Source organism: Centrocercus urophasianus, unplaced genomic scaffold (genome assembly GCF_019232065.1).
Source record: "Centrocercus urophasianus isolate 14NV4802_14NV808 unplaced genomic scaffold, USGS_Curo_1.0 seq_10, whole genome shotgun sequence".
Taxonomy (NCBI): domain Eukaryota; kingdom Metazoa; phylum Chordata; class Aves; order Galliformes; family Phasianidae; genus Centrocercus; species Centrocercus urophasianus.
The window spans coordinates 69886093-69912649 of NW_024884142.1; the positions used below are offsets into that span (position 1 = coordinate 69886093).

General features: G+C 38.1%; 1 protein-coding gene across 1 annotated transcript in view; it reads right to left on the reverse strand.

Annotated features, from left to right (window-relative positions):
- Positions 1-219: 219 nt before the first annotated feature.
- The window catches only part of SMYD3 (SET and MYND domain containing 3), a 359693-nt gene continuing 333355 nt past the window's right edge, over positions 220-26557 (reverse strand). The window contains exons 11-12 of the mRNA XM_042817530.1: positions 5996-6104; positions 220-953 (exon numbers count right to left, since the gene is read on the reverse strand). Of these exons, the coding sequence (XP_042673464.1) occupies positions 852-953; positions 5996-6104 (211 nt within the window). The 3' untranslated portion in view covers positions 220-851. The remainder of the gene's footprint in view (positions 954-5995; positions 6105-26557) is intronic.

Sequence of the window (26557 nt, forward strand, 5' to 3'; positions counted from 1 at the left end):
CCTCTAAAAATTCAAGATGCAACTTAGAATATTGGGAATCTTTTAAAGAGAAGTGGATCTGGCTTTTGGAAACCACATCTAATGGGAAGTCAAAGGGAAAAACATGATCTCTCTACTTATTTCTATGACTACATCTTGAAGTGCTGGCATAAACTGGCACAAAGAATTGACTGGTCATCTCAATGAAATTATATCATTTTGTAGCAAATGAAGATGGTATGTGTTTCTCAGTATTTATTATCAATTAAATTACGTGTTGTAAATGGATAATCAAGTGTTACCATCTAAATAAGGTGTCTGATACAAAAAAATGTATAGCTGTGCTCTAGTCAACAAGCATAAGATGTACCGTTAGACTTTGTGATCATTCAGAGATAACGGAAAAGATACAGATATCAATACCTAGAAAGCACGTGGGAGAAGCTCAGCAGGAAGTTGTGTTGTGTATCACTGGGATTCCAATTCGATTCTCAATTCTTCCTACATTCACTGCTACTTGGATTTGAGGTTCTGGTTATTAAATAAAAACAAATTAAATTTATCCTTGCTTTATGTTTAAGTTTGTGGTTTTATCAGCATGTCTAAGAGCAGATATTAAGACTTACTCACTACCATTTTGACTTGTAGAAGTTAAAAAATTTCTGAAAACATCACATATTCCTCCAAATCTTAATTCAATCCAGAAGATAATAGAGAAAAACTAATAAACAATAAACATTTTCGTAAAGAAAGTAGGACCTGATGAAAATATACCAAAACCACTTAGGAACACATTAGGAAGCTTCCTAATAACAAAAAGATTTCCGTATCCTTTCTCCTTGAATGTCTCATTTTCCAGATTGGAGGTTTATTCACTGTACTTTCATGATGGCCTCACACTGTTCCTTTAAGTCCATCAAGGCTTGCATCAGGCTGTGATCTGTCCCATGGGTCACCTTCATAATATCATAGGCCTGGAAAAGAAAACAGAAGGGGACAAGTTAGACATTGTGCAGACCACGTTCAGGGGTTGGTAACTGCAGTGGGGCATGGATGTAAGTGCCAGCTCTCAAGGTGCGGGCTTTAGTGCATGGTAAAGTATCTTAAGTGTCTCAAAACCCATAACAATTTGTTTCTGACAGAGAAGGAAGTACTGACACATTATTCTTAGATGTTAAATCTTCGCTAATGTATTGCACAGAAGGATGTATAGCATAGCAGAAGAAGGTGCTTTTGCACTGAGGCATGAAGGCAATTTTAAGATTGATCACCTATGGCTCCCAAAGTTTTGATACATTATTTAAAAAATGACTGTGATATTTATGGGATATTTAGTAGCCGCAAAGACCTATAAGTGGAAATGAATTAGTGATTAACAACTAGAATTAAGTGCTCAGACTATAAATGAAAAAATGATGCACAGCTTCAAACAAAAAGAGTCTTTGGAGGAACGAACGAAATTCAAACTTCTAGAGATGGGCAAGCACATGGAAATTCTGTCATCACTTATTTTTGTTTCCATTTAGCCACTTTTTTAGAAGAAGAGGTAGGTGGCAAAATGTTGAAAGAACTAGTTGAAATAGCAGTCAAAACGAATCAATGTGCAAAGAGCTCTACAGGGTTAACTTCCGAGCAGCACAATGCCTTACTACTACATGGTAAAACACTGTTAAATAGAACAAAAGAAATTCTCCACATTCACTTCCTTTAGAAATGCCTGAGAAATGTGAAACAAAATCTGAAATCTTCAATTTTTGCAAATTTTTGTTTTAGGAGAAATAAAAAACCCTTCATGTTTTGCAAAACATTCTCAAGACATAATTATATTCCCTGAAGATTTGCTGAAATGTTTTTAGTGTTTGTTTTCCCTAATTTAACATGTTAAGGAAATGCTGTAAACAGTAGGCCCTTATGTGTATTATAGTTGAGCATAAGGTATTAGGCTGCACAAGAACTTTATAAATATAATGGAAGAAGTAGCATAAAAAGCAGTAGGAGCCAGTCCTTACCTGGTAGAGACAGTTTGCATAGAGAAAGATGAATGCTGGTATGGTGTAGGAATGTAGGATGGTGCAGAGCAAAATAGCTGAAGGTTGGAGCCTGTGCATGCTGCTATACAGCACAATGTAGCCACACTCAGGCAAAGTATGGACTGCATAACTCCAGGATAAAATGGCAAGGTGTATTGGCCACAGATCCAGACACATTTGGTATTTGGATGGCCTGGTCAAGATAGTTGATGGACCTATTGTGAATGGCCTGTGTTAACAAGCTGTGCATTTGGACATGTCTGGATACCAGGACAGGCATGCCAGGTCCCAGGGCAGCTGACCTTGATCTTCATTCCATTTACAAGACAAAAGCCTGGTGAGTAGTTATGGTCCTGAGCAGCCTGATGCACAGCTGGAGATGTCCATGATGATACATCTCTATTGTAAGGCAAAATTCCCTAACTTCTGCCTAACCTTGAGATAACACTGCCATGGCTGACTTCTCTCTCATCCACAACTGTTTGTTTCCATTTCCTTTCTTTCTTCAGTATGGCAGATAAATGTACCCAATCTTTGTTGTTCTGTCTCCTTCAGAGAGAAAATCATACTCATACAATATTCTATCTTATACACTGAACTACAAGTAAGAACCAGGCTGTACTGAAGTCAGAATAACAATGACTTCTGTAATCCTGAAGGTACACTGGCATGAAGTTATGTAGCTATTTTTTTGCAAAAATCAGCACAAAATTTAGAATAATTTCACCTCCAAAACAAAGATTTTGTTACTGAGAGTGTATAAAAAGTATGGAGAAATAAGCCAACTCTCTGACACCCCTTTACTCTTCTAAATCTTACAGCTAACCAGCAGAGCCAAGGCTGAGCAGAGTCTTGTTCTTGCATCTGAGAGGAAGACCACACACACCACAATTCTAATTATGAAAAACTATAGTGATTGCAAGGCAGCCGCAGAGGCCGCGGCATCATCAACTATACAGTCTCCCTGAAGAATATAAAACCCATTAGAGTAGTGGTACGACTGTTGCTCCATGAATGCAAATGAAATGCAGCACAGTCATTTGCTCCTGATTTGCATTGGGATGGGATGGGATGCCCATAGTCACAGCTCCCTGCAGATGCAGGATGGCTCCACTCCATCACAGTGAAAGCAGAAAGCAAATGGCCATGAGCTGAGATGGCATAAAACGAAGGCTGACACGTAAGAGGGAATGTTTCTCCTCGTCTCCCTGTTGAGGGGGGCCCTTGTGAATGCAGGCAGAGCTACAACAAAGCCAATCAGTACTGGGCTGGTAAACATTTCAGCATTTGAAGCAAACATCTAGAAGAAGGAAATTTCCTTGCTGTGAAACCTGGGAGTGATTTTCCTCTTCTTCCTACGCTTTTTGCCCTCATGCCAGGAATTACAAGAAAGGAGTTTGCAGTTCTATTATGGTATACAAAGACACATACCAAATGTTGGTGTTACTGAGCGCACTTTGGGACAAAACCAAAGGGCTCTGCAATTATAGTGGCTGTGCTAGTGCTTCACTTCCAGGCAGCAGAGAGAAGAGCAGTACAGGCTAGGCTGTACAGCCATGTGTGAAGGTGCATGGGTCCTGCACATTTGCACATCTGATGCAGAGGGGCTGTCAAACCACAGTAGCTCTGCGGCTGTGCCTGATTAAACAGGATTTATATGAGTGAGGTGAATTTCACTCAGATCTCGATTCCTCTGCAACTTCCACATCCTTCTCCTTAATGCCACACTGAAATTAGTCTGACGAGGGCTCCAACAGGGTGCTATTCAATGTCAGAGTGTATTAAGAAGAGTAATGAAGCAGAGAAGGCAATCGAGTTTCTGCTCTGAGCGTGTGGCATGCTCTGTTGACACATCTAATCACAAAAGACCAAACTGTGTTGCGATATAACCCCAGGACACTATCTGAGCTGTATTAGGAATCACATCCTTTACTCACAACAAACTGGGAATTATATTTTGCTCTAATTTGTTTCAGTGTAGCCAGCAATGAAAGGAATCAGCTTCAGATCCCACTCAAAGAAGCACTGTGACCCATGCGTAGAGGTTGCACAGCGATGCAGGGTGACAGGGACCTTTCCCTTCTGCTCAGCTGTGGGAGTGGGAGGTAAGGCTCTCCCTGACTTACATGTAGGGGTGGAAAGGGGGAGATGGAAACGGCAGCAGACGGAGATGCAATAGAATTAGTTTGTAAGTGGCTCTGCATCCCAGCTGCAAAGCCCTTACTGTATCCTTTTGGCTTGGAGACCAAGATTAGAGATGCACCAACCATGGCAAGAACAGTAAACAACATGTTCCTTTCCTTTTTTTTAGATAGAGGATATCAAAGCTTAAAAAAAGGTTTCTGTGTTAAATATCGCTCTGCACTTGAAGAATAATGCAGTAACTATCTGGATTGCAGTGGGCAACTTAGTAGATACATACAAAAAGCTATCACAACTTCTGCCTTCATTGACAGCAGCAAAGATGTAGATGTAGAGAGAGATGGCTCTAGGAGAGTTAACTCCATTTTCATTTAATGCTGTATCACATTAGAAAAGCTACTAGAAGTACATCTGTTGATGTATTGCAGAAATCTCTATGAAGATCTCTCCTCTGTCTGGGAGCCCACTGCTTGCTAAAAAGGAAGGTCTGAATGTTTGGAAATTATAAATATGACAGGGGAAATAGCACAGCAGATTACCTGGCACATGACAGATATATAGCTTATTGCTGAATAATGAATGGGAAATATAATTGATTACTGTCACATCAGCTTCTTAATCATCAGAATTGGCCACAATTTAAGCTAAATATCTATCAAGTGAAGATTTAAGTTACTGAGATTTAGTAAAAAAAAATCAAATTTATTATTTAAACAAGTGAAAATTATCAGTTATCCAGTTTGTATAAATCATCAGATGTTAAAACCTAATAGATATGGGGCTTAAAGAAAGCAAGCACAAAATGCTAAGTTATCTATAGAGTCATGAATGTTATCTAAAGGAGATCCAGACAAGAGCAAAACATCGACTTAAAGCAAGGCACCAGCTTCATCCAACTGTCAGCCCTGGGGCCTGCTCCTGTCTGCAGCACTGAGCTAAGGCATTAAAGAGCCTCAATCAGGCACCAGAGGTGGGCAGGAAGATGAGCTGGAGAACCTCATAGAACTGGTATTGCCTTCAGGCTAACTTCAGCAAAAGGGAGTTGGTAACACACATGAATGAGCCTGGCACTTCTTGAAGCAGCATGTTGTCCAGGAGGAGAAAAATACCCCAGCAGTGATGTAGGGTTTGAGATGGGAAGTGAGTGAGCCCATGTTCTGAAGACACATCACTCCTGAAAGGGGATTCTTCAATGTATTTAAGATGGTAGTAACAGCAATATAATGGCAGGACAAATAGTCTAGGGTAGGAGGAAATGAATACAAAATCAGTTTAGGTCCAGCACGGATAGCTTAAAACCAAAAAGCAACTTGAAAACAACGGCAAAAACAGACTGAAGATGTGAATGATGCAAAAATAGAAGGGATCGAGAAGCATGCCTGTTGATGGTGTTGCTCACAATAAAATACAAGCACTAAAAGGCAAAGTTCTTCTATCCAAAATCACAGATACCTATAGGGAAGAAAGAGGGTGGAAACCACAGCTCTGCTCCTGCTCTTTACTTTCATCGGTCCCAGATTCTCTACTCTATGGTAAGGAGAGCAGAAGGCACTGAGATATTTTTATCTCTTAGATCTAATAGCCATTTTTCACTCAGACACCTCTGAGCTATCAAACTGTAATTAGCAGTGACTGATACCAAAGAAAAGCAGTCCCTGAAACACTGCAACAGTGACCCATCACTGCATTCAGCTGCAGCTTGAGGAAGCAGCACCAATGATAGAAAAAGTGGTGAGAAATATTCAAAGGCACAAATTACAATCAGGACAGGAGGGAAGGGAATCCACGGTGGGTTTGGGGTTAGCAAAGGAGTGGGGAAAGAAGGAGCAGTCCAAAGTACTGACCTGTTTCAAGGTCTCCAGTGCCTGAGGTAACATGCCTTGACTGTACTGCAGTTTGCCCACTCGCATCAGCTGCACAGCCCTCAGTGGATGGAAGTCAGGATAATACAGCCTGCAGAGAAAAGGGAGGGAAATGCGTCACTGGGTCGGCTCTCACCTTCACAGTCACTGCCTCTGTGGAGAGCTATTAGGGTGGGACTGTAAGGTCCTTGTGAATGTTAATAAGGTACTCAGAGAAAATTAGATGCTCTACCAAGAAGCATAAAATACTGAGGGGAATTAGAAAATTATTACTCTCTATCTCAAAGGAATGCCTTTAACATTATCCTGTTAGAAAGTGACTGGAGTGGGATTATTTCATTTGCTACTGTTGGATAGCACAATAGCATTTACTGTACTTAGTGTTGCAAACAGAGGTCGTTCACAATCCTACATCCCTGAAGAGGTATAATTTTTCCAAGGAAGCTTCAATAGGAAAACCTGTCCTAGATCCTATAAGATGAAGGAAAAGGACTGCACACGACACCAAGTGTGTCATCATTTCTGAAGGTTTGCTTGCTGCTCCCTGTTGCAGAAAGAACTGGCAATGCATGTACAAGGAAATATTTTGGACTAGGCTCATGAATATAGGCAAGGTGTTTGCTAGCATGAGGAGAAACTCCTTTTCTCAATTTCACAGAAGCAGAAGTTTTCCATCAACCTCACTGGAGTTACTTTCAGAACAACATATGTTGAGATGAAAGCAGAACTGTGTTCTTTTCCTGAGGACGTAGATGGAGGGCAATGTCATCATTAATTCCCCTCAAGACACTCATGAAATGTTGTAAGTCTAAAATGTGAATAAGTAAGCATCATGGAAAATGCTTGCACACCCCAAATCCCTTTTTCTGCTGATTTCACACAACTTCGGTGAAGACACAGAAACACATGGGAAGCACGCCCAGTAGGATCTCTGTACCCTGATCTATGAAGGCCTCTCCAGAGGCAGCAGAAACCAGCTTCATGTGAAGAATTCATCCTAAATTCCCATGTGCACCCCCTGTTCAGACCGCAAAACTACAAGCAGTGCACAGCGGTGTTCTCAGTCCTCTTGGGGGTTGCATCCCAAAAAGGAGAGTCAGTAGGCTAAAGAAAAATGGCAGTACTTGTCTCAGTCCTAACTGGTCACTAAGGACTTTCAGTGATTCAGATGAATAGGCACTAGAAATTTATCAGAAGGGTTATTTTTAGATCTTTTTTTTTCTGATTACTGTATCAATTAACATGGTGCTATCTGCTACTAGTTAAAGAAAAAAACGCAACTAAGTCTGAGATTTTGATGTGGATTACCAAAGAGTCAATGGGAATTGCAGAGATAGCATGTCACAAATGGGAATAGTGATGACGTGTGCAACTTTCTAAAACTTGCAAAACAATGATACCAATATGGGTGCATATTTCTGCCCTCACCTGTGACTGTGGCTATGAATGGAGTAAAAAGGTAATTCCCCCTTTAATTCAGGGCTACTGAAATACTGGGAAGCCTTGGGCAACGATCATGGCCATAGAAGCAGCAGCAAAGAGTTTTGCGTGGATAACTTTCTGCAGTCCTTGGCAGACTTTGCTGCACCCTGCTCTGATTCTTTTCTGTCTGGTCCTTCACGAGATCACAAGGACAAATCCAGGCTGCACTTCAGTCTGGCAAGATTTGGCTTGCTGAACTTCACAAGGATCCACCAGAGTGCAGAATCCATCCCTGCATGCAGACGGGTCTCTCTTTATAGCTCGCACATTCACTTGCAGTCAGTAAAGATTTACCACTGTGGTATGGGCAATGCCCAGAGAAAACAGGAGGCTATTTAACAATGTCAGGTACTCTGTCCAGACTACCAACCATAAACTAAAGCAAGTGAAAATTTAAGATGAGGACATTGGAGGGCTAAGTGTGGAACAATGAGCTCTGAGTTCATAAATATTTACAAAGCTATTTTACTGCACTGATTTATGTGCAGATCTTACGCATGTATATAGTTACATTTGCAAGTCTTAAAATTGACATTTGAAACTACTATTTATTATCATATTCTGGAATAAATCTGTTAAACTACTGGAACACCTTTCATGAAAACATCTACATTAAGTGAGTTTATAAGAGAATTTTGGGCAGCTTGCGGCTCTTCTGGAAGACATGTAAGTGGGCAGAAAGTCATTCGCTTCTTCCAGGCATCCCCAGGATTCAATATTGTGTAAAGATGGCATGGCAAAAAGAGTTAAGAAGCAGTGTCAGCTACTTGAGAGCAAATCTGTTATCCTTGTATGTTGCTCTGAACAAAACAAATGGATATGTTTAATACTAAGGAATACATTTACCAGCCAGAGAAACTGGTACCTAAAGACACCTAAAGACTGTCAGCAAGAAAATAACACAACTATAGAGGAATACATCCTGCAAAACATGGTGCAGCTTGGGAAGAGTAGGATTTCAATCTGAAAAGGATTTTATGAGATTTACCAAGGCTTGAGGGATGGGAAGGGAACAGCATCAAATTGAAAGACAAAATAAAGGAAGACAGTTCTGTGGCGTGATGTTTCCTGCCCCTTGGCACTGGTCAGTGCACAGCAATTCACTTGCAAAGATTAAACAGACTGCAATAACTATCAAGTAAAGCTGCATTGTAAACAAGAGGACTAGAGGAGGCTTGGAGAAATCTAAGACAGTACAACTTTGTTTCAGCCTCTGGCTAACAGCACCCAATCCCTTGCCTATCTGCTGGTCCCCAGCTTGGTGTCACCTGCAAACAACAGCAAAGCAACTTCTAGTGCTTCCTCCAGGTTATTGGCGGAGGTGTTAGGACCAGTCCTGAACAAGTCCCATGCAGCACCAACTGGTACTGGCTGGCATTCAGTCAGCAACATGCTGGCCATAACCCTCTGACTTCCACCATCCAACCCTTTTGTTACCTATCAAGCAGTCTGCTCATCTGCACTGTAATATTCTAACCTGGATGACAACTCCTTGACACTCATGGCCTTTCATATATGATAGTCAGTAACGTGGCCAGCTCTCTTAGTGCTTTTGCTGGAGGCAGCCATCAAGCCCCATGGGTTTGTATGGTTTATGCTCTCTCAGAAAGTCCCCAAATCAACTTTCTTTCTGGGTTGTGCCAGACAGACTGCACAGGCAAAGAAAGCACTGTCTAGCTGACTATCCAAAACCTCAAATGAAAACTATTCCTTAGTCTCCAGGTAGCTTACTTCAGTGTTTCACTATTCCAGGAACCAGCAGTTTCTGCATTTCATTCACTTAATAGAAAGATATCAATTTTCAGTAGACAAAGATAAGGCCAACACTCTGTAAAGCCATAGTAGTTTCTAATACACCACAAATTTGATAGCACCTATTTGCAGTTCAGCCCTGACATTTGCCTTGATTAACCTCCAGAGCAGTCACTGTTCATACACTTCATAAAGAAAAATTTTCTTCATTCTATATCTCTATTTCAGCTCTGAATCCCTTCAAGCAATCATCTGCATTCTTTTATGTACAACAATGTAAAAGAAAAAAAAAGTAACAGAAACAAACTTGACAAATTTTAGGCAACTCCTTCTACTTCTTAATACTATGATTCCTCTAATTTTACTCAAATTATCTCCCATTAGAGCATGAATAATCAGAAATTTTGTGTTCTCCCAGAAGCTAAAGCCTATTATTAAAAAAAAAAAAAAAGAATATGCAAAATCACTGTCTTTTCTGATACCTCATATTTTAAAATAAATTCCTACCATTTCCCCTGTCTCTGTAAATCTGTCTGCAAGGTTAACATTTGCACCTTTGTCTTTAGCCTGACGTAATTAGAAGCAGGCAGGATTTGTAAAACCTGAAATGAGGGTTTAAAATGGAAATGTTACAAGGCTCTTTAATACGGTGATACGTGAAAAGTGATGCCATACATGACTGCAAATTGCTTTGTAGTACCTTTTAGTGCAAGTAAATATGACAGCATAAAAGACATAAAGCAGTTTTAGGAGCCACAGCAACAGAGAAGGAATTAAGAACAGGCTTCTGGGCTTCAGGAAAGGTGTGAGCCGAATGTAAAGAGGAAAGCATCAGCCTCTAGACAGAAATACACTAGCTATGCTGGATGGAAATGTTCACACAAATACATCACCTGATAAGTGTGACCCTCTTTTTTTTTTTTTTTTTTGTTTTTACTTATTCTTTATTTCAGATTTAATCAATATTTGAGTACATTCATTAAAGCTGTTCACATGACTGCAGTCTAAGAATTATTTTTATGGTGTCCAGCTATTTGCTTTTTTCATTATTAATTGATGCGACACTGGTCATTTAATTCACATGATAATTTTCCCATACAGTGACTGGGATGATTTTTAGGACAAATTTAAGACAAATTGTTAATTATGCTAAAAAGTACAAAATCTTTGGTATCTATCGACATTTCCAAGAATGATCCAGTTGCTTTATGAACTGTCAAAGAAATCATATTCCTCGGGAATACAGAACAGGTAAACTACCTGTGCTCATCTGGGAGCCCATAGATCTTAATACTTACAAAAAGGGACTGTGCTACAGCTGCTCATTCTGATCTCTAAATTTCACCTATCCATTCCTATACCAAAAATAGGAATCTGAAGCTGAAATAGTGCTTCAGTGAAATATTATAGAAAATATCCTTTTTTATAAATAATTAGTTTAATATTATAACAATCACTGGCCCTGCACAAGAGTTTCGTCTGAAGTAAAACAAGGCTATAGGGTTACTTCTGGAGGAAATGAGAAGATGTTTTTGATACTGGAATAAATGACTTTGTTTTCCATGCGAACTATTAGAAGTCAAATTGTAATTGTATAATTTCTCAGGGCAGTATACCTATATTAACTGATGTATAATCTTTAGAGTTCCCCCATGGAAGTCTGGCCCTGTTCTCATGTTATCACATGTTTTTTTCTTGGAATAAAAACAGTTTAAACAGACATTCATTTTTCCTATTTTTTTTCTATTTTTTTTCCCCTGATATTAACTCTGTCACTTGTGTGATCAATCCCTCAGCACTAGCAAGGAGGATTTCCTGGAGGTAACTGCTAGTGCACATCCCTAGCTAACAACAGAAAGTCAGCCTTGTTCTTCAAGTCAGCCATGGTCAGCTATCAGTAGAGATATGTAGACATTGCACCTCTGTTCAAACCTCCTTTGGAAGTCTCTATACTCTCGACTGTAATACATTTTGGCTGTAGATTTTTACAATTTAATTTACATGTGCTCTCTATCTGTATTACTGCTTTATCAACAAAATCCTCTGTTATCTTAAATATTGAAAGTTTCATCAAAGACCGCAACTCATTTAAGTGCACCATCATACTAAAAAGAACAGCATGACTGTACTTGCACTGCACAATTGAGAAACTGAGGCATGGGTCAGTGAAATGATTTCTTGAACGTTACAAAAGAAAAACCCCTGGGAAGCCAAGAATAGAACGTGGATCTCAAGAACTGTGTGCAGGTTCAGGCAATATGATCTTTTTCATAGTTCATGCAGGGCCTGGTTCTCAGAGTCATGCTGTCTTGTCTGTCTTTCTGTTTCTGCCAAGCCAAATGAAAGTAAATACATTTTTTTAGGCTTAAAAGGCATGCTGTATTTCACAAACAAAATGCAGAAACAGTAGTATTAGTTTAGAAATTTTTGTGACAGACAGCCAATTTCTTCTTAATTTTTTCTTTATTCTGTCCTCACTCCAGACATGTCCCTTTATCTCCGTGAAATAACTGCCACTAAAAACAATTCAGAATTTAGATCTGTGAAATCATGGTTCAAAATCTTTTTCATCACATCTATGTCTTATAGTCTTCTACTAGTATTTGTTTCAATAATTTAACTGATGTGATCAAATAAGCAATCACACTTCTTAACTGACTGAATTCACAAGAAATGTTAGCTATCCATCTAAGAAATCATTTCTCTCTGGCTGCTGATCATTCTGCTGTATTCCTTATGGTGACAATCTATGCCACATCAAAATGGATTTCGTTCCAGATGTTGGCTTGTTGAATGATAACTTTAATAAAATGATGGAGTGGTATAAACCACTATTTTCTTCTTGGCTCTGGATCAAACTACTCAATTTAAAATGCTGATGCTGTCTGAGTGGTTCATGTGAAGTGTTCTGTCTTCTGATGTTAGGAAATGTTAGGGTAAGAAATAGCGTTTAGTTTGGAATGGAAGAAGGAAAGGACTTTACAAAAACTGTCCCTTTGTCCTGGCTGATCTCCAGAGTATCTTGAAGCACTTGCTATTTTTGTCATGAGGTCACCATCTAAAGATAGTAGATTGCACTGTTACTTCAGAGAGGAGTACACTGCCTAAGTCCTTGCATAGCCCGAGGAAGAAGAGGACAGGGTCAACAGTTTAGTTCAAAGAACTTATTCAAAAAACAATTAGAAAGTGAAAGAGAGTATGTTTAAAGCCAGAAAACTCAGGAAGTCTAAGAAAGACAGCAAAGGAAGAGTGGGAGAACAATAATTACTAAGAACATGCATGGGAAGAGATGCAAAATACGGAAGGGAAACGTGTACTAGAGAAATATTAACCTGTGACAAAGACCTTGGTGTTCACGCTCTACTCTGAGCAATTAATCTACTGCAAGTCACTGATGTTAAGAAAAGTGGCCTACCCTTAGTATCTCATATGGCTAGAATACAGCTGCAAGACTGGATGCAGATACAAGCAATGCAAGTTTAGACTCCAGTGTTCTGCAAGAAGATTATGAATCTACACATCTGTGTGACATTTCCTTTTCATCCACAGAATGAGAGCTCAACCTGGGAAAGAATGAGAAGCACTACCATAATTCCTATGCTCACTGCAGAAAACTTAACTCTAATTGGTTCCCTGTCCCTTTGTTATGAAAGGAGTCCCCCCAGTATTAGTGCAACCCACATCTAATTGTAACTACAGTTAGTAAACCTCAGAGAGGTGATGTGAGTGTGCATGAGCATGTGCAGGTGCAAACTGCACACCAAAGGATGCATCTGGCAGTGTCACCAGCATCAGTGCAAAAGGCCTTTTCTCCACTCATCAGTATCTCAGATCACCTCAGATGTGTGTTGTAATAGAGAAGGCTGATAATGTGAGTTAGATCAGTAGTTTAAGCAACAATTATCTTTTTTTTTTTCTTTTTCTATCATACCTCCAGATAATTCTGTGGAGAAACTATCAGGTGTGGTGCAATAACTCCAGATAAAGGATTACAAACACTTATGTCAGACAGGATGGCTGGGGTTCGGAGAGACACTGTTCTCATGACAGCCGTGGGTCAGGAGAGAATTACAAGTCCTTTCACTGAGTTCCTGTTACTTTCCAATTCTGGAGATGAGAGAATTATTGTTGTTTTTATTATTATTATTTTTACCCATAAAGGTGTTCTTGTAAGCATTTACCTATACAGTTGTGGTTCTGAAGTAATCTCTATTACTTGAGGAAGAGATTCTGGAGTTAAAATATATACTTCTACAAAAGCATTTGTTCTGTGAATGTTGTGGTCAAAAAATTCAAACCAAACTGAACATTAAGATATTTTTTAGGAAAACAGAAAAGTATTGTAAAAATACACCATACCCCTACATCTTGAGTATTGCATGCAATTCTGATCCTGTCACTTCAAATGAGCTCAACAGATAGGTATTCATATATCTGGCTTTACTTCTTCTATGTCAAATTTTCCATCTTTAAGGTGGGAAAACAGTCTACTCATTGGGGGTTAAATTCAATGACTTTTGTGAAGAGCTTTGAGAGTTCAACAGGAAGCTACACGGTTAAAATGTGACAGCTAAACAAGATCATCTGTCTGTACTGGAGAACACTAACCTCTGTCTAGTCACTCAGCTGGCTAGAAAATTTCTTGCCCAAAAAAGCATGTAAATTGCTCTAGAGTTTCTTAGAAAATAAAACAATCTGCAAGAAAATGGAGGGGGAAAACAGCATTCTTTACAGGAATAAAAAAAAAAAAAGAGACTGGCTATGAACTTTATGAATAGCAATCATGAGCAACAATCTCCAAGGCTCTAAAGGGCTGCCTGAAATCTAGTTGAATTTAAAGAACAGATTTTTTCAAACAATGCCACATCACCTCTTCATAGGTGGAAAAAGGTGCAATCCTTCTAAGGCAGGAGCTTCCAAGCTTGGAAGCTTCCAGCTTCCAAGGCTAGACCAAGGATGCTTGAACTCTCTATTTGTAATAGGAAGCAGCATGTTCACTGAGCAAGCATTTTTCAAGTGAAGTCATGTTTGCTGTACAACTTGATTAATGAGTACATTTGTATCTTGGAAGAACAGGCAGGGGGCAAGAAAATTTAAGAGAAGTTTGCTTGAGGAAGAGAAGGACCCATGAAACAAATATTTCAGTTCACAGAAATGTAAGCAATTTTCAAGCTTTCATGCTTTACATTGTATCTCATATCAGTACCTGGTTTACTTTATGAGCTACTGTCTCCAATGGCTAAATCCAACCTGTATGTTACACACAGCAGAACATCTCAAGGAACCTTCCACTGATGTAAATTGGTATAATATCACTGATTTTAATGCTTGGTGCATTCACTGATGTGGTGACATCAGCTTTTGCTAGCACATGGGACACCATGCATGTAAGAGCTATAAAACAATGTTAATGTCAGCATTGCAGAATCAAAATCTAATTTCCAAAACATTGCCCAAAATGTGTAGTATTTTGGATTAAAAGATATTTGTTTCACTTTTTGTACAAACGTTGCTTTCTTTCTTCAATGCTCACTGGGACAACCACTCTGTAATCATATATAATCATAGTTGTTCAAAGAGATTCTGAGGTTTTGCAACATTATACTGAGTTGCAGCTATGTAGCCTAGTGACCCAGAGCTTGATTAGAGATGTGTGAGACAAGAGGATAAAATATACTTTCCAACAGAATAGAGTTTTGCAAAGAATTTCCTCACTACAAGGCTCTAGATTGTACATGCAGATTAGGGCATTAGTGTTTGCATCTTAACACGACAAAGTTACTTCTATAGGCAAGACAAGGCATGAACAATTCATTTAAGCTGAAGTGCAATGCATTTGGGTACACACTGAGTAAATCTCTCAACTTTAAACAGAAACAAATAGTTTGCAGGCTGCAAATATGGGGTACAATATGCCCAAAGTCAGCTCCCAAAGAATTAACTGTTTTATCTCTCACTTAGTGGCTCCTACATAAACATCCATAATGGGTCTATTGAGGGAATAACATTTTCTCAAATTATGGGAACTCTAGTCACTGAGAGGAGAGCCATAGAACACTGGATGCCCCCTTGGGCCAGACCACAATTGCAGTGATCAAACATGACATGGAAGAAAATGTCCATGAGCCCATTAGACTTACAAAAACAACCAATATATTCAAAGAAAAAAGCTTTGATCTGCACAGGAAATTATGAGAAGATATATGACTGGGACAGGATCAACCCAGGCCCTATGATGGTACTTTCACAGGCCCAATTCTGACAAGAATCATCTGGAACAATCTGGTAAACATTAACCTTGCATTCCATTCACTGAGGGCAGCAGACACAAATAGCTTCAGTTGCAATACAGGCACATGAATAAGATGCTTATAACAGCCTAAAATTACGAAATGTTGAGCAACCACATTCTCTCTTCATCAATTCTGTAGATGCAATTAACACACTGACATGGCATAGGAGAGGAAATGAGCAAAAGAAACAGACGTAGACTTTATCGGGTATATTCTTTCTATCAAATGTCAGTCATGTCCCACTGAGCTAAAGAAAGACTGTGATACTTGGCCCATGGTTCCCTGACAATTTCTGCACTCCAAGACAAGGTTCATAGATCTAGCTCTGAACCAACAGCTAGCACATAGGGAAACGCTCCAGCAAGCTGTTGTGCAAGTGCAGCAAAGCTGCTAGGGTAACCTATCTACGTTAGACAGGTTCTGGCCTACTACATCAACCTGTGCCACAGGTCATACTCCCTTGCCAGCAAAAACCCTTTAACACACAGTATTTGCAATTGGTTTGCCATTACACATCCCAGTCGTTCCTTAGGCAAGACCTCCAGTTTATCTCACAAATCATGTCTAACGTTTCTAATTTCTGAATGACCTTTTCCCTCTTTTCCCAAATACTGTCTCCCATTTTCTTCTCAGTTTTCCTCCTGTATTTGCTGTATCATTCTTTCCTTGGCTATTTACCCTATTCCTTACATTTCCTTCTTTCTCTATTCTTTATACTACCAGGTTGCTTTTTCCCCTCTTACCTCCTCTGTCATCTTTTCTTTCTTATAATTTTTCTTCCACTCCTAGGCCCTGTCCACCTACACATAACCAAAGTGACAGAAGGTGATTGCTCACTTGGCTGGCTTACATGCAAAATACGTACCTCCGAAGCAAGAGCAAACAGCTGTTTCAAACTCTCTGTATGCAATAAAAACTATAGCATGTTAAGACATGCAACAGTGTACTGTGCATAAAGCCTCAGGAAACTACCCATTGATCTATGACATGTCCATAAATTTCTGTAGCCTAAAGGGCATCTTTCTAAATGGGTACAGGAGGCAGACATGAAAAAAATCTGTGAATACTCTTTTGTGACATATAGGAAAACCATATACTTAGTCTTCACTTTTAACTATGAATCCATGAGGGATGAAGCAGGCATCAAAATAAAAAATGGCATTTACTTGCCTCAAGCAAAACCAAAATGTCACAGGCTCAGCTTGTAGTACAATGGCATTTCACCATTTCATTGTCAATTTGTGATTTCTCTGAAATGTGACTTAGATATCTCTTGGCTTTCATGGCACCCAATCTCAAGACTTCTGTAGTGGTTTGCATCTTGTGCTGAACCAGATGCATCTCAACTGAGTGCAGCAAAAGACCTGCCTAGCAAAATGATGCTCTCCTGTCAGACGACAGTTTATTTCCTAGAAACACGGAGATCTTTCCTGAGGTCACCTTGCACCTATATATTAATGCCACTACATACTTTTTGAATACAGATTTATTGCTCTTCTTCTGAGATATGTTATTTCTTTTTCTGCTCACGGTGTTACACCAAGCAATGTTCTTGATCCATCCCCTCCCTGTTTCAACAAGACTCTGTCAAAGCAACTTTGACTGACAGGAAAGACTAGTACTTAAAAGGTTTCTGCTAATTATTTTCTGGCTTCCTGTAGGTTTTTGTGGGTAAAGCCTATGATTTATTCTATCACAGTTTTTGATATTTAGGGCAGTTCTTTACATTTCCCCTTATCAGATTAACAGCTGATGAGTTGTACCTTCACATGATAAGGTATATGTCTCAGTTCTAGCCTTTACTTAGTTGGTGCTATCATCAGCTGCTGTCCTTAGTCTTGAATAATCAGATCTGCTTTCACCCAGCTCTACTATGGATATGCAGCAAGATGAATACATAGTTGTGCTCCTGGTTTGATTTTTCTTGGCAGCTTTGCCACATGTCCAGTCCACCTTTTTCAGTCATGTTTAAGAAGCCATCCTAAAGCTGAATGACCACTGCTTTGATGATTGGGACACATTTTTGAGACTTCCAGTCTCCTCAGAAAGCACCTAGATTACTACGGTAATTTTCATACAAATCAAATTTTAAGTTAAAATATAAGTCCATGAAAAACCCCCCACCAAAACTATGCATTGCTAGATGTTACCATTCTCTTTACCAGTGCATGTCCAGAACAGCAGTATGAATGATATCTACTTCCAAACACACAGTTTCTAAATCACAATTCAGTAGAAGGCTTGGATAATTTACCCATGTAACAAGACTTTGAATGTTGCTATAAAGTACAAATAATGCTAACCATGCAAGTAAGTTATGCAAAATATGAATCTTTCCTTTTGTTGCTAGTTTGAGACATTATACAGTAGATGCTTAAAAAAACTGCGGAGTCTAATTTTTTGTGACACTTGTTTATGAATAGAGATGAGTCAAAAATGAAATTTTGCTGTGCAAGGAAGTACACTGATAGCACAAACACTACTGGATAGCAAAAGAAAGTATTTCCCCCGTGACATAAGTAGATTTAAAATGAAGGCATTCAGATATGCAGATTGCTTTGGCATTTTACAATATGAGAAAAAGGATTAAATATAAACACACCACAGTTTTTTGATTCCTACATAATATAACATAGATTAAGTCATCTCATACAGTATGTCATACAATGTTATACAATATCCAAGACATAACATTTTAAGCCAGTTTCATGTGGACAAATATTTATACAAGAAAAAAACACAATGAAAATGGTTATCTGCTTCTCCTCTTAAAGAGAAGCACTAACTAGAGAGATTATTGGCTTAAAGAGTACAGGAATGTCTTGTTTTGTCTATACTCCAGGGGACTTACACTCATCTCATCCATTCCTTTTATCTCCTCTTCTAGCAGTTTTGTCTTTCTATTTCAAACCTCTTCCTCAGTCAACCCTCCTCCAAACCCTTCACCAGCAAATCTTCTTTAGCTTTCGCTATAGCTTGATCACCTCCAAGGCTTCTTTCTCTGAATATCATTCTTACATCTTTACCGAGAAAATGCTCCTGACAAGATCACCAACCTCCACAGTCATCAGACCTGCCATCCGCGTCACAAGCCCTATGTACAGAGTAGGGTATCAAAATATCAGATGCTTTCATTGTCAGCACATCTGTAGCATGACCCTACAAGTAACAGTTTTATTTTTAAAAGCAGTGAATACCCATCTATGTGAAGAATATGTTCTGTAAATCGAAACAGTGAACAAACTGACAGCAGTGCAGACCTTCCATACTTGTAGAGCACTTTACGCAGTATCTTTGTCGCCCAGTAACCATTTTATGAGTTCAAAATTATTAATGACTACTCACCTTATGTGTTCTACTGTATCACATTTACTACTTTATTCAAAACTCAATGAGCTCTAACAAATAGCTAAATGAGTTAATAGGCTGAATAGACTGAAAGAGGATTTTACAAACACTTTTTAGGGTATTTGATCAAAAGTCAGTTCCACACTTGCCATCGTACAGTGCCTATCTGAATGTACCCTGAGTTGACTTGATTTGAAATTATGACTACATAATGTGTGAATTTAAGGTGGAGTCTTTCTGCCATGGTGTAAATGCTCCCAGGGAAAACAAACATAAAGCTATTTCACATCTAATTTGAACTATTTCCAAAGTGAATTGGGCCATGCCGCATTAAATCAAGAGAAACATAAGTATCTGAAAAGATTTAATTAAAGTACTTTGAAGTCTATTTGGGTTATTTACTACTGAGGTGAAAGTACTGGACAAAAAAAACCAGTATCCTTAAAAAAAAAAAAAAAATGCACACATCTCAAGAAAAGCAAGTAAAGATAAAATCCAATGATAAAGATCATGTATTGTCTCCCTCTTCAGAGTAATAATTGATGATTTCTTTCTCTAAGTGGATAGAAGGTAGCTAGAAAATTGGTTTGTGGGATCAGAAAAAAAAGCTTTGCCTTTCAGATGCTACATAAAATGGAGTAAGGCACAAACCAGATACAAGAATATATTTTGAGTTACTGGGTTAATGCTCCTCTTGTGCTACCTTTTGATTCAAAATTCATGGTACAATAAGTGTAAATTATGAACTATTAATTAGAAGTGGAGATTATGCTTAATGAACAAGCAAATGCTAACCAGCAAGCACACAGTCAGTTGCTATAGTAATTCTGTACTCCTCCGAGGTCTTAAGAATCATTAAGGGCTATGACGAATTTAGTCCTTTACAAAATATGCTTTCTCATCACCTCATTTAGTGGATTTTCTGCACAATTCCCATGTGCACACTGCACACATCACACGGTGTCTAATCAAATTCAAGTATATTTGAATTTTTATTAAATGCTGACCTTTCCAATATACGTTTCATTTCTGCTCATATCTAATATGTACGTCGTGATCTCAAATATTCCTCAATGCTTATGTTTAAAGTCAAGAAAGTGTTGAAAGCAGCTTACTAGGAAAAATGGAATCATGTCAAAAAAGAATAGAAGATTTTTAAAGAAAAGTACATTCGTTAATTATTGCAAACCTAAAATCTGAGAGAAACTGTCCCATGTGTAAGGGGCCAGCACAGGTCCTATGCATCAATTAGGCCCTCTTAAAAGACATGTTAAGGTTTAGATGGGATTTATGTGGTGCATAAGCTGTCTGTCTGCATGTGAATTTCATCCTCCATATTCACACCTGTAAAAATAGCTGAAATCTGAACATTAAGGAGGTTGTTAGCAAATCAAAATCTAAATTCTCAGACACTGTCCCCACTATTCTATTTGTCATTTTCCCTTTCTTATAGCAAAACAAAATGCTTATAACACAAAGAAAGTGCCAGCAACTGCAGCTTCAGTACTAAACTTTCTCATTTAAGTTGCTTTAAACAGGAAGATGGATGGTACTCTCTGAAGAAAAAGACTGTTTCTCTCTTTTTCTCTTAAAGGAACAGGTTTTGGTGTTACTCAACTTACGCAAGGAAATGAAGCGCAAGACAAACACTGTACTGAGCTCCTGATATATACAAGGTTTCAATCATCTATTTTATTCCTGTAAATATGACTTTAAATGTATGATTAAATTGCACCTAAGGATCTAAGGAGCTCAAATTTGATCCCTGATGAACAATTATTTAGGATTCATGAAAGGAAAAATTCTAAAATCTGAAATCTCTACTAAGTTCAACAACTGAACAGAAAGCAAATTTTCTATTCAAGACATGAAGCATTTTGACAAGTCGTCGATTTCTTGGACTCATATGAAATTGCAAATAAACAAAATCTACTGAAATAATTTTCCTTGTAATTTCTAGTGAAAAAAAAAAAAGATACTTCAGGCATGGAAGTTGTACTGACAGTGCTACAGAAATCACTTGGCATTCCATTAGGCTTTTCCCTATTGGATCCCACCTGATCATCCGATGGTAATAGACCTGAGACACCTTTGAGACACCTTTTCCATTTATTTTAAACTTCATTTCTGTGCATTTTTCTTTGTATCTCTTTTTCTCCCTCTAATGCTAAATTGCCAGAATATCACTGTCGCCTCATTTAAATCCCTTTTCAGAATTCACATATTATGCAGTGCCTGAAGAAAGCATAGTCTGAAACTCCTCCAAGCTCCTACAACTTAGGCATCCTCTAGTCACTCTTGCCTCTTGAGTTTTTTGAGAGACAGTCTTCTGGCATCTATTTTCCAATCTGAGCTCTGCAGTCATTTCATGCCATTCTAGTATACATTACATTGCATCATCTAAACATTTGAGCTCTAACTCCACCTCTATTCAAGAAAGCGTTTCAAAGAATTACTGAAATAACTGCTTAGTTTACCTATGTGAGCCTTATCCTCCTGTCTCAACCCTTCCTAGAATTACCTGCTGTTGGTTCTCCACAGTTACAAAATAATCAGTTCTGCTATTATACTTGAACATGACTTCAGAAAAATTTCACATGACAGTCAGATTTATCCAATAGAATATTCACACAAACATGTATGAAACTTTTGATATCCAAATGGGTAGCCTAATATTCACAGGTTCACAGGTCAAAGCAGAGTCAAAGACTTCTTGAAAAGGAAATTCTGAAAATCTAACTCACTCTGCTGAATATTTCCTAGCATTAATAATTCCAGATGAGATTGAGAGCTGAGTTATCTGTCATGTCGACTCAGACTTCTCACTGTGGGGGTAATTTGCACCAAAGACTGACTCTCTAACTTGAAATGGAGACAAAATGATTAATTTTGCTTGTAATTTACTGATCTTTGACACAGAAGCTTGAGGACAATGCCTTCATACAGGAACATCACACCTCCAAAAAGAGAAGCCAACTAGCCGCAAAATTCCTCCTTTAGTTATGCTGGGTGTTCCAACTTTGTAAGTGATTGCATTTAGTAAATGTTGTAGTAATAAATGCCTATAGACAATTCTCAGAGGGCTACAGCTTCTAATTTCTTTGAAACAGAGACACAATCTACACCATGAAAAATATAATTGCACTTTAATTATCAGTTAGCTGAATAGCATGAGATATGTATGCCTTCATTTTTTAATAGCTTCTGCCTTCTTCCAGGAAATTGTGGAAAGAAATGATAGAGTTTTATTTCTGTCTGATTCCACCAAAATAAAAAAATTAAAAATAAAATAAAATAAAATGAAGATTCAAATTCTTCTGGATCAGTCATTACACAGAGGAACACTAGCAATAATGAATACTGATACACGAGCACAGCTGCAGTGTTCACATCACTGGCAAGCGAAAACAAAAATTTGCCCTTTTGGTTGAGTTCTGCTACATTAAACTGATAAAAAGCCCTTGTCTGGCTGACTCAAGGTTACTTCTTTGTTTTGTAAGGTCAGAGCTTTAGCATTTGAAAAATATTTTGTATACTGCAGTAGATAGATACTACATATCCTTCTACAGAGAAGTTGTAATCATTCAGGGAATAACACAGAAAATGCCTTACATAAGGAAACCCTTAGCAACAAAAACATATCAGCAGTTAGTAGGATTTTTTAAAACAGATTTATAGCCAGTGAAAAACCTTAAGCTGAATACATTGCAATCTAGCCTGGCTTTTTTAAAATACATCACATAGAGTGTCAATGGAACAGCATGCAAGATGGCAATATGTTGACAAAGTCTCTGTAGCATTTAAATTTTCCCACAACTAATTAAAAAAATACATTAAAAAGGGTTTCTCTTTAGATTTAATGGAGAAATTGAGACAAGACAACAGGTCTTCATTTTGGCCCCAATGTCTTTTGTTCATGCTGACCTCAAGCACAGGAGAGCTTCTTAACTATAAGAGTATTGTTGAATTATTTAATCCAATGCACACTATGTCACATCTTTGGGGAATTTGAAAGAATAGAAAGTGTGTGATAGGGAGAAATAATTTCTCCATCCATTCTCAGGGAATGAGGATGGAAGGAAAATGTATGTTTGAAGCTTTGTGCTTCTTACCATAATAGATTAGTTTGACCACAGGATACATGTATTCTTTACAAATGAACATTGCTTACAAATGTAAAAAGTGCACTCTGGGGATGGAGATATTTTACCTTTAGAAAATATTTATCATTTTATATATTATTATTGAGTTTTTTCATTTTTAAAAGAGAAGTCAACCAGTGAAATAGTCACACAGTAGCCATTACAAATTATTTGGAGATGAAGAAACAGTGGTGCTCATTGTGATAAATCTTCATCACTCCTTTGCTGAAAAGATACCTCCCACAGGAAAACATTTGGCCTCTGAAGACAGAGAACTGTCAAAGCTGAAATATTAAAGTGCTCCCACTTTAATATCACATCGGGAATCAATATTATACTGAAAGTGTAAATGAGACAGAACTAAATATTTTCATTTGAAAATTAAAGAAGAAAGATCTTGAAAGAAGACCATATTTTCTCCATATTGCTTTTGCTATATTATCCTATGTAACACTTGGACGTCCTGTGGTTATTAAGATTAATAATAAAAACCAGGCAAAAGGCATATGCTTACCTATGTATAAAGCACCTATTAAAACACCATTATTGAGCTTGATCATTCAGTAGACAAGGGTCATTCACCAGAGGCAAGTAACTTTGAGCTGCATCTTACATATATAGGTATGTTTAAAGTCCCCACGTTTTTGCTGTAATTATTCAATGAAAACAAATATATCAATGAGAGACAAGGCAAAATGAAAAAATAACCAGAACTGCTATGTATCTCCTTTTCTTCAGTTTTATTTTCACAGAATAACAGAATGGCTTGGATTGGAAGGGACCTCAGGGATCATCAAGTTCCAACCTCCTTGTTTGCTTTTCTTTCTTTTTTTGAGAGGTATGAAATGTGGATTTCTTAATAGCAGAATATTATTCTTTAAAATGAGAACCTGGAAAGCTTCGATGTTTCTGTGGCATTTTAAAGACTGACCAGAGGTTACAGGGAGGTTTAGTATTAGTCATCTTTTTCTTATTGTTGTTGTTCTCCCTTATTCCCACAGGTTTTCTGTGCATAACATGAATTTGCATAGGCAATACAGCACAGAAATATGAGATTAAAACATGGATAACAGAAGAACAGTTACAAGAGAAATGAGAAACATTAGTTGCTTTAACACAAGTGTTTCTTAAAGGATTTGCATTAGAGAATAATACTCTTCCTGAGCACTTGCTCTATTTCCCCAGTCCAAGATGACTAATCACAAAAGCTGGTATTAAATCAGTTAGCAGAGCTGAAGCCTGGTGAAATGTGTCAAAAGTAGATGAATTTAACCTTGCAGTATTCAAGGAATGGATACAATACCCTGAGGCACATTAGAGAAGTACATGATAGTAATTATCTAAAGGGAGATAACCAATGTGGATTTAGAAAGGCAAGGACCTCCCTAACTAATCTACTTGACCTTTATCATGAGGCTAAAGACAAAGCTGATAATGGGCTTTGCAAATAGAAGACTGTGTTTGTATTTTCAGGAGGTCATGTAGACATACACAACAAATAGATGAAAGAAGTAAAACATCTTCATAAAAAAACCTCTGAAAACTCATAAGAAAGCACATGCCTCATGGGAACACATTTAACACTGTCCACTGAAGCACACAGAAAAGTGCTGTAATCCAACAGCAGCACTATGGCATGAGCATTTGTTACATCATCTACAGCCTAAGATTGCTTTGTAATATAGACCCAGAATTTGTAGCTCCATGAGAACTAATGGCTTGTTCGAACCTAAGTAAAGGGGAAAAATGCATACAATCTGCAGAGATTTCAACACAGGCCAAAACTTGATTTAACAGACTAGCAGTTATAGCATAAGAAACCTTTTTGCATGCTAAACTTCTCTTGCCTCCCGCCCCACCCCCCATTGAGACAGCAGTTGAGATGTGGATGCAAATAAGGGTACCTACTCTCCAAAACAGTGTCTTTCTTGAAACTGTTCTTCTAGCTTACGATAATCTGCAAACAATTTGGGTGTGGAATGCACAGGCCATAGTGACGTTCAACCCTCTGTCAGCCATATTCAATGCCCACAGAAATTAATGAGTTTGGACCATGGATCACATCTTCACACAGTTTCATTTCACTGTAATGAAATTCCAAGATGCTCATCTGCCCATGTGGAATGAAGCAGACATACTCTAGCACAATTATTATTTTCCTCGTTCCTACATTGTCTGGGCAGGGAAAGGAAGGAAGAACGCAGTAAAAGGAGAAGCAACTAGTGATGACAGATATGTATACACTCAGGCTTGACGTGATGGGGCATAAGGGATAGAAATTACAAAAATACAACCCGCCCCTCTCCAAAATCTTCCTTTATCATGTTAAAGATGTAAAACAAAAATAATGAAGATAATGTGCTGGGGTCAGACAAGAAGGAGTGTAAGAATTTGGGAGAGGAAGGAGGCTAGTCCAAATGACCTCCCTGATGTGAGTTGCTGAGACAAAGAGAAAATGAAGAACCTTCACTGTGGAACTGTAGAAAAATCACACTGCCTTTACCAATAGCTTAAAAGTTTCTTAGTTAGGTCAGGGAAGTCAGTAGTTCAGGAATTGTAAAACTACAGAAGAAACATAAATCTCTGCAAATGAGATCATATAGTAAGCCAGAGCACAGTGACAAGAAAAAAAAATTATTCTACAGATAATGTGCACTTGTAGTCACATAGTCTTGTACTAAACATTGAGAGTATTGGATCCAAAAAGCCATCTGGAGATGTACACATTGTTCCTTTTTTTTCTCCTCATTTCAGAAACGCGCTAGAAACAGCAAGAAATATTTTGTCCTTCACAATATTTTTGTCCTCCACAAGTGGAACATATTTCCCTGCATTTTTAACTGAATTTATCAGATCTCTGATTTTGTTTCACAGTCCGTAACAACTTGAATTCTTCTGGAATAAATATTCATAGCACGCATATTCCAGTCATATGTGTGAACTGCTTAAGCTTGGTTCTCATAATTAAAGCCATTAGCAGGGACTTCAAGATGGGTTTGTGCTTGCACAGAAACTTGCTGAAGTCTTATCTCCATTTTTTAATGCCAGCATTTGGCTGGCACTGCCTCAGTGTTAAGCTAGTATGGAAGGAAGCAGTTTATTCAAGAGAGAAAACCTGAGCTAGGATTAAAAATGTTCACAAAACAGTCACAAAGTAAAATATTTTGAGATACATTTGCTTAAAGAATTCCAATAGAAATAAATCTGAGAAGTCTGTTCAGATATTCTGAGGGCAAAGCAGAAATGAAATATGGGAAACAAATTCATTGTTATTCCTTGCTTACTCAGCTCTAGTCATAATTTGCTTTGTTATGGCACAGTTCTGGCATCAGTGATGCAGGCCCTTGACTTACTTAGGCTTAATTCAGTCATGTTGTGAGGAGCTGGTGCACACTAAACTTCTGAAAAATGGTTACAGGGAACTACAAAATACAAGATGGTGATATATGCTAATGTAGAAAGTCCCAGGGTGTGGTACCTTGGGGGTGGTTTTGGGTTATGAAAGAGTCTTTCTCTTGAATCAAATA